General features: G+C 51.4%; 1 protein-coding gene across 3 annotated transcripts in view; it reads left to right on the plus strand.

The window, feature by feature from the left end:
* Nucleotides 1–2650: 2650 nt before the first annotated feature.
* The window catches only part of SCARB2 (scavenger receptor class B member 2), a 38350-nt gene continuing 25489 nt past the window's right edge, over nt 2651–15511 (plus strand). For 2 of the 3 annotated variants that reach the window (XM_059843552.1, XM_059843551.1), the window contains exons 1-9: nt 2652–2839; nt 7063–7220; nt 10844–10991; nt 12081–12269; nt 12874–12965; nt 13207–13326; nt 14099–14277; nt 14441–14559; nt 15221–15294. In XM_059843552.1, coding sequence (XP_059699535.1) covers nt 2723–2839; nt 7063–7220; nt 10844–10991; nt 12081–12269; nt 12874–12965; nt 13207–13326; nt 14099–14277; nt 14441–14559; nt 15221–15294 — 1196 coding nt within the window. In that variant the 5' untranslated portion in view covers nt 2652–2722. Of the gene's footprint in view, nt 2840–7062; nt 7221–10843; nt 10992–12080; nt 12270–12873; nt 12966–13206; nt 13327–14098; nt 14278–14440; nt 14560–15220; nt 15295–15511 lie in introns of all 3 variants that reach the window. The other variant, XM_059843553.1, reaches the window with a different exon arrangement.

Raw genomic sequence — 15511 nt, forward strand, 5'->3', positions numbered from 1 at the left:
ATTATTATTATTTTGTTTTTGTTGTTGTCGTTGTTTTATTAATTAAGCACAGAGTACTAGATAGCCACAGTGTGTGTGAGTTCTCTGGCAACAAGGACATGTGTGAGCTGTGCAGAGAAAGCAGAAGGGCAGAGCCTCTGGAAAGCTTTTCCTTGTGTGTTCCTGATGCACTTGGGTGTTTCCCAGGAGCTGCTCCTCCAGGGCTGGGAGCCTGGCCTGCAGCTGAGGCTTGTGCTGTGTCCTTCTTGGCCCTTGCTGTGGAGCTGCAGCCAGCACAGGCTCAGTTTGTCAGCAAACTGGGAGTGGGAAGGACCTGCAGGTTCCCTGTCAGGTGTTTTGTGTCTTGTGGGTGAGCTGGGCAGCCAGGTACCACAGGTCCATGGAGAGAAGCAGACTGCAGACATCATGGAACAGCAGGACACGAGTGGACAAGCCTACCCAAACTGGAGATGAGACAGAAACTGGTAGTGTGTTTATCAGGTAAATCACTTTTCCAGTTACAGCTGCAGTTTCAGCGTTGAGGTGGAACTACTCTGGGTCCTGGAGAGGCTGTTTGGTGTCTCTGTGTGCCCTGGGGGCACAGCTCCTGAGGAAGCAGTGCAGGGCCAGGGTGTGAAGCAGTCAGACAGGGTGTGAACAGGTCTGTCAGCAGTGCCAGGTGGTTTAGTAAGGGCAAGCACGATTCCTATCTCAGGTGTCAAAGTCCAGAGATCCCTGAAGTGCCAGGGATGCTCACAGAGAGACAAGGAGCAGTACCCCACCCTCCTGAGTGCTGTTCCAGCCCTGTTGTGGGCAGCATCAAACATCCTCTGGAGACATGTCTGACTGCTACTAAGCCACAGGACAAGGATTAAGGATTTCTGGGATCTGCTCTGATTTGGCTGACACTGTGCTGTGGGATTTCCTAATTCCTTCCCTTACAAGCTTTTCCTGCTTTGCATAGGCTCCAAGGAGCCGAGCACCTGGTGTTGCACAAACTGAAGGAGCCACATCACAACCTCAGTAAATGTGGCTTTTTATGTTTATTCAAGATATCCCCAGTGTATGGGACAGGACTATTTCACTGTGGCCATGCTTTCCAGAATGGGCCTTGTCTGCCTCTTGTCTCAGTAACATCAGCATGGTGCTGGGAAGGGAAGATGTGCCCCTGCTTGTTTCAGGGAGCTGGAATTATGACACACAACTGTGCCTTGAGCCAGCAGTGCACCCACTGCATTCCCAGGCTGCACTCCAGAGCTGGAGCCACTCCTCACAGGAGTGTTTGCAGTGTATCATGGCTGCTGAGCACTTGCCTGGCTTCCAAAGGTAAAAGGATTTGCCAAAATAAAGAAAATAATTCGCACTGAGAATCTAGAAAATCTGTATGGAGAAACAATATACTTCTATGCATCACATAAAACCCCAAAAACCTGAATTAATCAAACCCAAAATTCTGTAAGAATCTTGACTTGATCTATCAATATCTGTGCCAGGGTTCAGCTAAAATATTTTACAGTGGCAGGGAAGGTTTATGGTTACAGAGAAAGACTCTTCCATGGGAAGTCTTTCTAAGGGGAGGGTTTTGTTGCTGTGGTTAAATTAGCCTTCAAAACCAGATTCTAATTATGTACTCTGGTTCTTGGTTTTTGGAGAAATGGTGATGCAGCAGGGCTGAGAACAGTACTCTGGAATGAGAATCTAAATGAAAGAAAGCTGCCACAACAACTTTTTTTTCCCTCCCTTAAAAAAAAAAGAAATTTAACTGTATGGGTGGAACCACAAAAATTCTGGTTTTCCAAACAGCTGTGACATATGACCTCAGAACCTTTCATAAGCAAAAATATCCAAAAGGGCACATAGTAACATAACACTGCTGCTGCAATCACAATTACAGGAAGAAGCATTTATAAGGCAAGACGCTTCAGTCCATCCTAGCAGGAAATCCACCTGATAGGCCACTTGCCCTCCTGCTCGGGAAGGCATTACTGGGATCAGGCTGCAGCTGGGAGCTGCCAGCCTCGTGCTTTGGACAGGGACCGGCCTCGTGGTTTGGGGAACACCGGCGCTGCTGCTGGGCCGTGGGATGGCAGCGCTGTGTCGCAGGGCTTGCCTTCCTCTTTGTGCCACAGGAAGGCCGTGGGGGACAGGGATTGGCGTGACATCCATCCATCGCTCTCTTGCAGGTGTCTTTCCCTCCTGCTGGCAGTGCTGGGTGGGGAAGTGGAGCAGAACATCCCACTGGCTTTTGAAAAAGCAGGTACATGGATTGATTTTTTTCAAGAGCGGTTTAACTGTGTTAGTGGCAGCTGAACTGCACTGAAGTGTGGCAGAACCCGCTTCCTGCGATGCCTAATTCAGTCTAGAGGCGCTTCACGCTCCTTTCTTGTTTTCCAGAACGCCCTTTGGCACTGCCCGCCGCACCGAGCGAGGCGCTCCAGCAGCGCAATCCCCAGCGGGCAGGAGCCTCCCGGCGGTGCCAGCAATCCTTGCGGGAAGGAGCCACCCCCCTTCCTTTGGGATACCTTGTCCCGGCCCCGGTGAGCCGGGAGAGCATCCCTAGGAGCGGATTCCCGGGTCTGCAGTGCATCCCCGGCCGAGCGGCGGCGGCCGCGGGGCCGAGGGCGGGGAGCGGCGGCTGCTCCCGGCGCTGGCGGGCGGGGCCCGCGGTGCGCCCGCCCCCGGAGCCCGAGCCCGGCGGAGCCCCGGCGCTCCCTGCTCGGCGGCGGCAGCAGCAGCAGCAGCCATGAAGTCGCTGTGTCTGGTCACCGTGGGGGTCCTGGCCATGACGCTGCTCATCGCCAGCATCTCCCTGCTGGTCGCGCACGTCTTCCAGACGGTGGTGGATCTGCAGGTGAAGCAGGTAAAGGCATTGCTGCGTTCTCGGCTCGGTTCTTGTTTGCCGGTTTATTCCTTCTGAAAATAGCCGAGGGAAGGAGGGAGGGGGCTGGCTGCCTCCTTGCAGCAGCGGTGGGTGACTGGGGAGGAGCATCCCTGGGCCGTGAACCCCCCCTGTCCAGCACCACCCGGCTAGGCTGGGGCTCCGAATGGAGCTCAGGCTGCACTGGTCCCTAGGCTGGGTGAAAATCGGCTGAGGATGGGTAAAAATGCCTCTTCTTGAGGCAGCTTTGCTCTAGCAAGGAGCCCTCTCCGGAGCAGGGGGCACCTGAAGCATCCCTTCTTTTTGTCATCTCTATCATCAGTTGCTTGCAGCTTTCCTACCTGTTCTGCTGCTCCATTTACTGGTGCCTCTGGAGCAGGGCCAGAGGTGCTGTGGGCTGGAACACGTGGTGTTTGCCGGTTCCCCAGGCTGGGTGATGGCAGCCAGGAATTCCACCAGGTTGTTCTACACTTGGGGGCGCCCATCGTGGCGTTGCTGGGGATGCAGAGGCCTGCACTGCTCCTGCCCTGCCTAAGCTTTTGTTTCTCTCCCAGAGGGGCTCTGTGCGTTTATGCAGTGGCCCAGTGAGAAGGGTCAGCTGTGTTAGTAACTCTGTTGGGATTCCTTTGTGATGAACAATTATTTATCTATTTGAGGAGTGTTATCTTAGCTTTTACTCTGACAGAGAAGCCAGGAACGCTAACCAGTGTAGGGATTTGACCAGTGCTGTTGTCTAAGTGGTGACCAGATTATCTGTGATCTCCTAACCTACTGTTCTTTCCTCTGGGCTGTTGACAGGGAGCATTTCCTGCCATGGGAACGGCATTGTCTCCAATCGGTTTGGTTTAGCGAGCGCAGTGTTCGATTGGCACGGAGCTTACAGCAGGTTGTGCCACTTGGAAGTGCACTCCATCCCCCTGATCCTGGCTCTCCTTGGGAAGGAGTCCGCCCTCCCCCACATCCCAGAAGTTCTGCTTCCAAGTGTTCTTCCTGCTGTTGGTGGGGTGCAGGCAGTGCTTTGGAGCAGGACTGTCAGGAATTAGGCGTGATCCTCCTTACGAGCATTATCTCCCGGCCGCCTGCTCCTTCCCCGGAGCAACTTATGTAAGAGCGACTTGGTGTTCGCTCAGCCGGCCCTGCTCTAATGCAGGATCAAGTTTCCAGAGCTCAGGCCTTCCTTTCCTGCCTGCTGCTCTCCAGCTCGTGCTGGCACACATCTGGATTGCAGGGAATGCGCTGCCCGGCTCCCTGCCAGAGGTGCCAGCTCCCTGAGCGCCTTCTGCAGGAGCTGCACCCCCAGGCTGGGGAAGCACAGCCTTCAGCCCCACGGCAGGCTGCTCCCAGTCACTCTGCTGAGCTGGCTGCTCTCCTCATTGGCTTCATCCCACGTGAGCTTCCCCTCATCTGTGTGTAGTCGGGAGAGCTGCTGTCTCTTGTGTAACCGCCTGTGTAGCTCAGAAAGTCTTGTGCAAATAAACAAATCTAAATTTGCCTTGGAATGGGGCAGGAGCCAAGCTTTTGTAAGGAGTCCCTGCTCCTTTGAGGGCTTTCCAGGCTGTCTTTGCAGTCTCAAGTGCAGCTGGAGTGGAGAGCTGTGTTTTGGAGCTGCTGAAGCACCTGGGTCTCCAAAGGCAGCACCTGGGAACGGCTGAGGATGGCTCTGCTCTCACTGGGGGTTGTGCACAGCAGCCTTTCCAGCTAAAAGCAGGCTCTGGGATACAGAGAGAGTGGGGGAAGAGTGGGAGTCCAACCTGCTGTCAGACTTCACGTCCCCTTGGAAATCAGTGGGCAGATGTGTTGTGACAAGAGCACTGGCAGCCCCTTTCCCAGGAGGCATTCAAATCTCATCAACTTATTCTTTATTTGCTATTTTTTGAAATTTCTGTGACCTAAACATGCCATCCCAAGCAGAATTCCAAAACCTGTTTGTTATCAGGGCCTAGCACCTGAAACTCTGGAGAGTAGTGGGGAAAAAATCTATAATGAACAAGGATGAATCTTCCCCAAGAGAAAGGCATTCCCAGCTGCCAGTGGTGTTGCTTTGTGCTCTCTGCTGGACAGATGCTGGTGTATTTATTGCCATAGCTGTGCAGGTTGTGAATACAACCTAATATTATATATATATGTATATATATGCACACACACAGTCAATCTTGGAGCTATGCTCCTCATTTCAGACTTGGAAGTCACTGCCAGGAGCTGGTATATTTTGGAGGAACAGCTCCCTATTTATTTCCTGTGTGTAAAGCACAGTCAAGGCAAGGAAACAGCAGCAAATGAGAGAGCTGTGGGTTCAGGGCTGGCTGATAAATACAGTCAGCAGGAAGGATGCTTTGGAACACTGGAAATGAGCGTGGACTCTACTTGGAAAGGAGAAGCCCTGATGTCCTTGTAATATCCTGTGATAGACTGAAATATCCCTGGTAACATTTGGGGAAAATCAGAAGAAAAGAGCTTACCATGCTTCATTAGTTGACAGTTTTTGGGAGTCTCTCTGAATCCAGCTCACAAGTTTGTGAATGTCACAAGTTTGCTGTCACTGTACAGAGCTATAAATAGACACTTAACTTCTGTGGGAGATGCAAATTGTGCCATGCAATCCAAGAAGTAAATCTGGAATGAATATGACCAGTGAATGCTAGGGAATACAGAGATGAGTCTCCTTGGCATAAATCTTAAGAGAACAGGATCAAAACCATCAGGCTGACTAAGAAATTGTATATGTGAGGTGCTGGTAGTTCCAGGGACGTGCTCCAAGCTCCTCAAGCGTGTCTGAAACACATTAGTTTTTGAGGTGTGCACAGAATAAATGGGATTTAATCCTATGGGGAATGCAGGCTGCAAGTACAAAGTGCCAGCAGCTGGGCTGGCTCTCACTGGCATCCAGCATTACTGCTGCCATGCCAAGCTCCTGCCAACGAGGTTGTCTTTGAAACAGTCTTCTCTTTATCTCATCCTTCAAAATGAAAGTCTACATGGAGAGAAAACGCCTCCTTAAGTGGGAAGGCCAAGGATGAGTCCTGAGGCAAGTGTGGCTGATAAGACCCCATGAACATTGACCACCAGCTGGCAGCTGTCCAGCCTGCCCTGCTTCTGAGCTTCCACTCACAATATTCCACTTGTTTTCTCACAAGGATAAAAAGAATGAGTGTTGATGAGAGCCATTTAATTGCAAATCATTCCCCTCCTCCCTTTCTTCCGCCTACAGGTGATGTGGTTTTCAAAGACAGAGCTTTCTTTGTGTTTATTCCTGAACATTTTCTCTGCGAGCCAGATTTCTCTGTGTGACCCCTGAAGCAGTTCCAGCGTTATAACTACATGAAAAGCCTTGGTTTTGGTGGTGGGGATGCTTTATGGGGGGTGAATTTTATCCAAAATGGGACAGTAATGAAGTGAGAGATGGAGACCTCTGTTGCAGAGCTCTGTGTGCCAGGTGTGGTTGTGGCTTTCCATACCAGGTGTGTATACTGATAAGGAGTATCACTGAGCTAAGGGAATTCAAGTTTCATTTCCTAAGTGCTTCTGTTCTAAATCATGTTACCAAACAGACTGGCACACCGTGGGGCTGGAGATGCAGGTGCTGACATGGCTGTAGGAAAGAAATGAAAGACAGAGGGAGAACAATCTTTCCCTATTCCACGACCTTGGAAAGGCACAAATCCTTGAGTGCCTATGTGAAAGCAATTTGTCATTGTCAGTTTTGCTCACAGGCCACTGAAAAACAAAGTCTGATTGCTTGGGAGACAGAATGTCACAGCTGTGTTGGAATCCAGCGTTCCTGGGCAAAGAAATCATCGAGGCCAGGACTCTTTTGGCCTCCCAGCATTGAGTTGTACTTTTATCAGTAATGCTGGCACGTTTTGTGGTGTCTTGCACCAGGTGGAGGTTTTTAGTGATGCGGGAAAGGAGACAGGATTGCTGAGTAATAGCTGATCAGTCTCCCTTCTGACAAATGCCAGGCACAGTTGTCTGTGGGGAGGGGTGGAACTGCAAACCAAGCAGTGCTGCCCCTGGCCTGTGGCCAGGAGAGCAGGTGCCTGGCTTGGTGGATATTGAGTGAAGCTGCTTCAAAGTAAAGCAGATCTAGAACTGGGGTCTCTCTTGAGTCTTAGTGCTTGTGCTTGTTCCCAGGGCATGGAATTCCTCTCTCTCCTGTCACGCAGCATGATGGCATCAGCAGCTGATGTGCCTTTCTCTTGTTTCAGGGAACAGTCCTGAGGAATGGCACAGAAACCTTTGAGGCCTGGGAGGACCCTCCCCCCCCAGTCTACATGCAGTTCTACTTCTTCAATGTGACAAATCCTTTGGAAGTGCTCCAAGGTGCCACTCCTCTCGTGGAGGAGATAGGACCATACACCTACAGGTAGGACCTTTCAGGAGTTCCACACTCCACAAAAACTCTGCTGTGGGAGGAATCCAGAAGAAGCCTTGGGATCCTGTCCTGAGAGAAAACCCAGGTGTTAATGTGTGAGGGGAGGTTTATCCAGGGGAGCATGGTCACAGCCCACACAGACAGCACTGACACTTGCAGCTGCTTTCAGATGAGGCCTCTGAAATTACTTCTGTCAGATTTTGGGCCAAGTTTTGCTGGTGTGTTGCTGTTCTTCACTGCTGGACACAGAGGAAGTTGATGCATCCTGGCCTGCTGTCTTGTGAGCTGGGGGATGTTTGGGAGGCTGGGGAGAGAGGAGTGTTGCACAAAAGTGTGACTCATGCTCGCTCAGGAATTGGTTCCTAGCTGGAGTTGCACCATCCACAGGGGTAAAATGAGGCCAGAAAAACACTTAGGGTGGTACTAAAAGGGTCTTGCTGATCCAACCCTCCCTGGAAAACCTGCTTACCTTTTAAACCTACCTCTCATTCTTACTGATGGATTTCTAAGGCCATGTGCAGTGTTAAACACTGTCCAGCACCTAGAGCTGTCCTGTGTGGCATGGAGAGCTGTGAAAGTTCCCTTACAAACGAGTTTTCCTTTAGAGCTGTGATGTGCTCAGCTGCCTGCAGCCATGTCAGCCAGGAGCAGGCCTGTGGCAGGAAGGGCTGTGGTCCTGGGAGTCCTGCTGTGATGGGGAACTCGTCACCACAGCATGAGGGTGGATTCCTGACTGTCAGCCTCACTTCTGGTCACACAGGCTCATCCAGGCCAGGCACAGGCTCAGTGCCTGAAGGAACTGTCTTTACCTAAGCTGCAAAATTATCAGAATCTCTTGTGTTTGAAAAAGTGCTGGAATGAAAGCAGAAGCCTTTGTGGTAGCCTCGATTACTGTGTTACCTCTTGCCTTTCAGTTTCCTTCTTCCCACACCTCAGCTTCCCTTCTCCCCCTACCAACAATCCCTTCCCCTGTCTCCTCTGCATTCTGGACCTGTGTCTCTTTAGTCCTGGCAAACTCCATGTGGTACTTTGGCAAAATCCCTGCAATTGCAGGAGCCAGTAGAGCTGGAGACAAGATGATCCACAAGCTCTCGAGTTCCCAAGCTTTCCTTCAGGTGTGTGTGTAGTGTAACGCTGGGCATCAGTCAGCAATGTGTTCTGTGTCAGGAAATGAACAGGACCAGCCCCAGGGCTCACAGAGCTGCAGGGCACCACACAGGCTGGCATTCAGTCCTCTTTGCCAGCTTCTTCTTTCCCTTTCCTGAGCCCTCAGTCTCTCCTGGGTGTCCCACATAGCCTGGTTTGGGAAGCTGCACCTCGCCCACGGAGGAGCTCAGCGGGGTGGATGGGGCTGGGGCTGGTCCCTGCCCCAGGGGAGGCCCAGCCTGAGCTGCTGCTTTGCTGGGAGAGCCTTTCCCTGCATCCCACGTCAGGGGCTGCCTGCAAGCAGGTCCCTGATGCTGGCCCTCCCTGAGGTGTTCTTGGTGGACACAGGGAGGAAAGGGAAGAGGCTGCACATTCCAGCTGCTTCTGGCTGGCTTGCTTGGCCTCATTCTGGCATGCCTGGACAGGATTCCCCCGTGCTCTGCTCTGTCTGATAGAGGAAGAATGAAAAGTGAGGAAGTGGAGAGCTCTCTTGCAGCAGGTTCTGTAAGCCTGGCCTGGCTGTGGCTGCAGCAGGCTGTCAGCGGTGGGTGGGAGGAGAGGAGGTATTTGGGGGCTCAGGGAGGGCTGTTCCAGCCACACTGCGTGCTCCAGCCAGGGAAGAAACCTCCAGCTGCTTCCACAGGTCCTGTGTGGCAAAGCACTGAAGCCTCATTTAGTCTTAGTAGGTGGCAGAACACCCCAAATGCACAAATGTGAAGTGCGTGACTCCTTTTTTATAAAACAGGGTGTTTGGGGAAAGGCTGGCAGTGAACTGGGCCAGACAAGCAGAGGGGAAAAATCCAGTCAGTGACAGTGACAGGGAGGGTTCCAGAGAGTCTCATCCTGCAACTCAGACTTTTCACCAGCATACATGGTAAAGCCCTTGAGGCAGATTCTGTAGTAGTGCTGGTGTTTTTAAATCCTGGAAGTTGAGCTGGCAGCATGTGAAATAAATAATTGCACGCTGCCTATCTGCCCAAGCCTGCTGAGTCCCAAAGAGCACTGGAATATTGTCTGGTCTTGCACACATTTACAACTTTTTAACTTCAGCATCTTAGAGCCTTTGTAACCTACTCATATCCCCCATCTGAGAGTATTATTTTCCTCTCCAGAGCTGGAGAGGTGTCTCAGGTTACTCCTGGCCTATTTTAGGAAGCCTTTCACAGCTGTCCATTTCCATCCCCTCAGTTCCAGCCCTGGGGTATAAAATAGATTGCTGTCCAAGAGGGTCTTGCCAAGGCAAGCTGGAAGTGTTGCCAGACCAAAATGTTCCTGGGTGGCAGGGATGCTGGGGAATGGTAGAGAACTTAGGGTAAGGAAGATGGGAAGTGGCTGGTGTCTAATAGCAGTCGTTTTTCAGGCCTTTCCAGTTTGCTTTAGATGTGAAAGCTGAGCCAGAGTAATGCAGCCTGTTGTGAAGCTGCACTGATGGATCCAGTGCAGCCAGGACAGAATCTCCAGCCAAACTGAAGGCAGAACATCAGAGCACAGCATCTGGCAGAGCAATTCTCCCTCACATCTTGTGACTTGACGTTCCCCAGGCAAATGTGAAAGTCAGCAGGCTCCTGAGTCACTGCAGGCTGAGGAAGCAGGAGGAGTTTTCCCTCCTGAGTGTGCCAGGCGGTGAGCAGCCCGCTGCCATTTCCCTTTTGGGGTTTGCTGGAGCCACGTGTGTGTCAGCCTGCTCTGCAGAGCTGCACAATCCTGCTTGGGCAAGTGCTAATGGCAATGCAGATTGACTTGTGCTCCTGACATCTGTGTCAGGGTAATTAGGATCTGACTTTCTGGTCAGGCCAGCAGGTAGCACTTGATGTTCCCTGCCAATTGGACTGGTCTGTCAGCAATCCTGAGTTTTGCTTAGACAGGAACAGCAGCAACCTCCCAGGCCATGGGTAGTGAACAGCAAAAGTTCAGTTGAATTTCTGTCGTACCCAGGGTTCCTGCCCAAGAATTAAAGGAGAAGAACTAAACTGAGGCTTGTTCTGTGGTCGTGACACGTGTGAGGCCTGGTGCCACGTGCTCTGAAGGCAGCAGAAGGATTCTGCTGGGTCCTTAGGTCAGGCCCATGACACACATGCAGCCTGCATCTTTCTGGGAGTGGATTTTGCCTGCAGCAGAGGCAAAAGTTTCATTTTCAAACTGGACTTCAGGGCAATCTCATGTATGGTGCCTCTAAATCCTTCTGAGCCGTCTGAAATTGTTGTCCTTCCTTTGAGGTTTTTAAAGATGAGGCAAAAATACAAAGTGCAATTAACACACAGGGCGGTATTTTTGGGAATGCCCCCTGAGGTCTGACTCCTCTCACACAGACACAGTAGAGAGTTTGTGTCAGTGAGGGAATCTGCTTCTAAAGAACTGAAAATGCCACCCTTTATGTGCTTAAAGCGGTAGAACATGCATAAGTTAATTGTGATTAATGCTGTGTCTGCTTGTTTAACTCAATTAGAGGACAAACTCTTGTCTTTCAGGGAATACAGGCCAAGAGTGCACGTCCAGTTCTTGGACAATGGAACCAAAGTGTCTGCTCTAAACCCAAAGACTTATGTATTTGAACCTGAGAAGTCAGTGGGAGACCCTGAAGTGGACCTGATCAGGACAGTAAATATCCCTGCAGTGGTGAGTTCTCTTTCATTCCTGCTTGGAATTCATCCTGACTCACTGCAGAAGGAGCAGTGTCTTGCTTCATCCTGACTCTCCCTTTGTGGTGGATGAATGTGATGGAAGAACAAGAGGCAGCTTGTGTCCTGGGCAGATGCTGGTCTCACTTTGGGGCTAGACTGTTGTGGGGGCCTTATTTTGTTCCTCCCTCTCCTCACATCTCTGCAGTGCCTTCCCCTGGTGTTAGGAGATCACACACTCTCCAGGGACAAGGGGAAATCAGGCTTGTTGGGCTTCCATAAGTCAGTGAAACCAGGGAATCAGTGATGTCAAATGCCTAGGAGGAACTCTGGCTTCTGCGTGAGGGAGCTGGGAATGCTTGGGGTTATTTTGTCAAACTTGGAAAAGCTGCCTTCAAGTCTGCTTCTCAAACCAGAAACAAGCTACAGTAGAGCAGACAGAGTTGAATGAAATTAAAATCAAAAATGCACCCCCAGACTGCTCTAGGTGACAGAGAATCTCATGGTGATCACAGGCAGACCATTATTTGGACTTATACAAGGATAGTGTGGGAACAAGCAGATCCCAAGCTGTCATAGAGGCACTCAGCCTGTACTCAAATACTTGGGGGTGCCATTCAGCCTTTGCTCTCCATCCTGGCTGAGTTTCAGTTGCAGGGTACCTTCATTTCCACTTTTTCCCCAACATTTCCAAACATGCCTGATGTTATGAATGAGTCCAGAAATGCCCTGTATGTAGTAGTGGATGGGACTCAGCTTACCTGAAAGTTGCAGACAATACAGACCCTGTGTTTTCAATTCCTCCCAGGCATCTCGTGGTGGTAAGGATTATCTCTCCTTCAGATTTTTGGCTGTGATGTACAGTAACAGGCAGTATGAGAAGAACCACTGGTTGGTTAGCCCAAAGAAGTACCCTCCTTTTGTTATGACCTCTTTTAAAGGCCTGCTGTCAGCTGGAAAGGAAATAAAAGTTTGAACTTTGGGGAAATGAGTGCGCAGCGGTGGAAAGCGTCTGTGCCTGGATGCAGCTTTTGGTTTATTGCCCAGCAAATCTGACCATTGCTCCCTCATTCCAATGCCCTGGCAGACTGCCATGGAGTGGACCAGGTCAACCCCTCTGCAGTTTGCCACGGAGGTGCTGCTGCTGCTGTACCAGGAGTCGCTGTTCACCGTGCACAGCGTGCACGAGCTGCTCTGGGGCTACAGGGACAGGCTGCTCTCCACCATCCACGTCCTGCACCCCGAGATCGACCCCGTCTTCGGGCTCTTCAGCAAGGTAACCCATGGCCACGCTGCTGCTGCTGTCCCTGGGGGTGGTGGCACTGCATGGGAGGGATGCATGAGCTTTCCAAGGACAGCATCCTCCACTATTGCCTGTGCTCGCTTGAATAACATGGTCTTTGTGGGGCCACGTGTGCAAACTGCCAGAAAAATGTCCTGATTTCCTTAGGAATTGACTGAAATTGGATGTTAATTCTGTGCTGGAGCCATTCCTGGCTTGCACAGTGTTTCTGGTCACTGCATGTCATTTTGGTCTGGGGTAAATCCTTGCTGCTTGTGTCTGCAGTGCTGAGGTTATTCCTGTGGGGTTACCTTCTTCCTGAGGGCTCTTTATTCAGGGGCAGCCCTAAAAGGGAGAAAAGGCTCATCCGGTGTTCTATCTCCTGCCTTTGGGAGGTGTAGGGATCTTTCCCGGTCACTTCCACCTCATTCCTGTTCAGGGTGGAGTTCAATGAACTGCACAGCTCTCAGAGGCAGTCCAACACTCCTGGGGTGGATGTGGAGTGGTGGCAGCTTCAAGTCCTGCTGCCCCATTGCAGTGACCAGCCAGGTGCCTCAGGATGAGTGGAGCCACTGAAAGTTCCTGCCTCTGTTTGCAGATGAACGGAACTGATGATGGAGAGTATGTTTTCCTGAGCGGGGAAACGAACTACCTGAACTTCTCCAGGATTGTGGAGTGGAAAGGAAAAGAGTAAGTTTCTCAGTGTACTGTTGCCTCTGTCACAATCTGCCCCTTGCTTGCCTGGTGCCAGTTTAAAGAGAATGCAAGTGCAACTTAAAGCCATTTCAATCCCTTTTGTCGTTAGCAGAGCTGAGGCAGGAGGAGTTGGCTCTGTACAGGTCTGATTCCCATTTGCCTAGGCCAGGAGCTGGCATGGCCTGACTGTTGCTCAGACATCTTTTAGCCTTGCTCTTGGCTTCCCTTTCCTCAGATCCTTGAGCTGGTGGACAACAGAGACATGTAACATGATCAATGGCACAGATGGGACGTCCTTTCACCCGCTGATCAGCAAAGATGAGAACATTTACATCTTTTCTTCAGATTTCTGCAGGTGAGGAGAAGACAGTGGCACTCAGGCTTCAAAGCAGAGCATTTATGTTCATTCCTCTCCAGGTGTCAGGTTAGACTGGTGCTTCTCCTCCTGTGATTTCATTTAACAGTCACAGTGTTGCATTTTTTCTTGGTGGGAAGAGTGAGAGTTACAAAAAACCCTCCCAGTCTGCAGTTAAGGATGTGTTATTTCAAAATGAAGATTTGCGAGGTGAGAATTTGGAAGAAAACTGCAAGAACACTAGCCTGGGCTGCGAGGCTAGTAACGAGGGGAGTGGAAGGATTTATATGAGCTTTCCTTAAGCTTCTTCCCTCCAAAGTCTTCCTCTGTGTTGTGCTTTTTCAGAGAATCCAGGTTGCCCTCTTCAGAGATTAATGACTTTACATGATGCTGTCTGAAATGTACCAAGGAAATCTTGGCCTTTCCTTCCTTATGTAACACCTTGTGTCCCCTCTTGCCGATTTCCCAGTGGATGAAGAACAAAACCGAGCGGGAATTATTTAAATCAATACAGACACATGTTAGGCTAAATTCAGGGCTTGCCAGGTTGTTCTGCCTTCCAGGACCGTGGTTCCTCCCAGCAGAGGTACCAGCACTCACAGCACATGCAGCAGTGGCGTGGGGACCATGCGTTGTGTGCAGCAGCAGGAAGCTGGGATGTGTGTTTGGGATGTGCAGGACTGCAACCCGGGCCGTCAGCAGGGGCCCGCGTGCAGCTGGGCTCAGTGCTGCTGCAGCCTGCCACGCCTGGCCCTGCTCTGCTTCCCCACAGGTCCCTGTTCCTGGTGTACGACAGCTCGGGAGCCGTGGCCGGGGTGCCCACGTTCCGCTTCGTGCCCTCCTCCATGGTGTTTGCCAACACCTCGGTGAACCCGGCCAACGCCGGCTTCTGCGTGCCCGCCGGCAACTGCCCCGGCACCGGCGTGCTCAACGTCAGCGTCTGCAAGCAGGGTACGGCCCCGCCGTGTCTGGCCCGCAGCCACTGGGGCTTGTGGCTCCCCGAGGGCCCCTTCCCCTCTCTGGAAACAGCTCAGAGCTCTGGGGTCCTCCAAGGCTTGCCCGAGTCCTGCTCGGCCTTTGGTTGTGGTGGTGACTCGGTGTTCTCGCGTTCCAGGTGCTCCGATATTTCTGTCGGCTCCGCATTTTTACCAGGCAGATCCAAAGTTTGTAGAGGACATAGAGGGCATGCATCCCAGGAAAGAATACCATGAGACATTTCTGGACATCAATCCCGTAAGTGCCACCTTTTTTCAAGGGTTCTGTAGGTGAATGGATCCAAGCACCTGGGTTCAGGTCACCTCCTTGCGTGGTGGGTGTTGGCATAGTCCTGTTGACCTCAAGGAATCTGTAGTAGTTTCGTGATGCTGGATGGAATGGGAGATCCCTTTGGGCACTTTGGGTCAGCTGTCCTGTCCCTGTCCCCTTGCAGTGTCTCACACACCCCACCCACCCCTCACTGGCAGGGCAGTGTGAGAAACAGAAAAGGCCTGGAGCTGTGCAAGCGCTGCTCAGCAATCACTGGAACATCCCTGCATTACCCATGCTGTTTTCATCAGGGCTCCAAAACACAGCCTGCTGTTTGCCTGCCAGCTGCTGTGGAGAAAATTAATTGTCTCCCAGCTAAAACCAGCACAGCAGTGATCTCTACACCCCCACAGACAAATGTGGGTCAAGGAAAAGAGCACAGTCATGACCTGCTTGGTTTACAGAAACAGTGCTCTGACTCACTGGGCTCTTATGTGCAGCTAAAGCAAGAGGAAATTCCACAGCTGCTCTCCTCAGGTCCGCTGCAGATCCTGCTGTGTGGTGTGTACCAGGTTCTTCCTGCATTCTCACAGTTCTCATTCTTTCACCTTCACTGGGTTTTTTAACACTGATCTCTTTTATTCCCCAGCTGACAGGGCTCGTCTTGCAGGCAGCCAAGAGGATGCAGGTCAACGTTCATGTCCGAAAATTACCTGAATTCTTGTGAGTGTTCTCTGCTGCTGGGCGGGGTCTCACATCTAAGCCATGTTCAGCATGGTTTCTTCTGCAGTGTTCAGATGGAATATGGGGGGGAGACAGAAAATGTGAGAGAGAGTGGTCCAATCAAATCTCAGTTCTAAGGAGCAGTGTGCTCCCCTCTCACAGATCAAGCAGATTCTGTAGTTGCACCTGCAGAGTAAAGAATGCTGGATGGCAGCTA

The sequence above is a fragment of the Haemorhous mexicanus genome, chromosome 4, assembly GCF_027477595.1.
Source record: "Haemorhous mexicanus isolate bHaeMex1 chromosome 4, bHaeMex1.pri, whole genome shotgun sequence".
In the NCBI taxonomy this organism is placed as follows: domain Eukaryota; kingdom Metazoa; phylum Chordata; class Aves; order Passeriformes; family Fringillidae; genus Haemorhous; species Haemorhous mexicanus.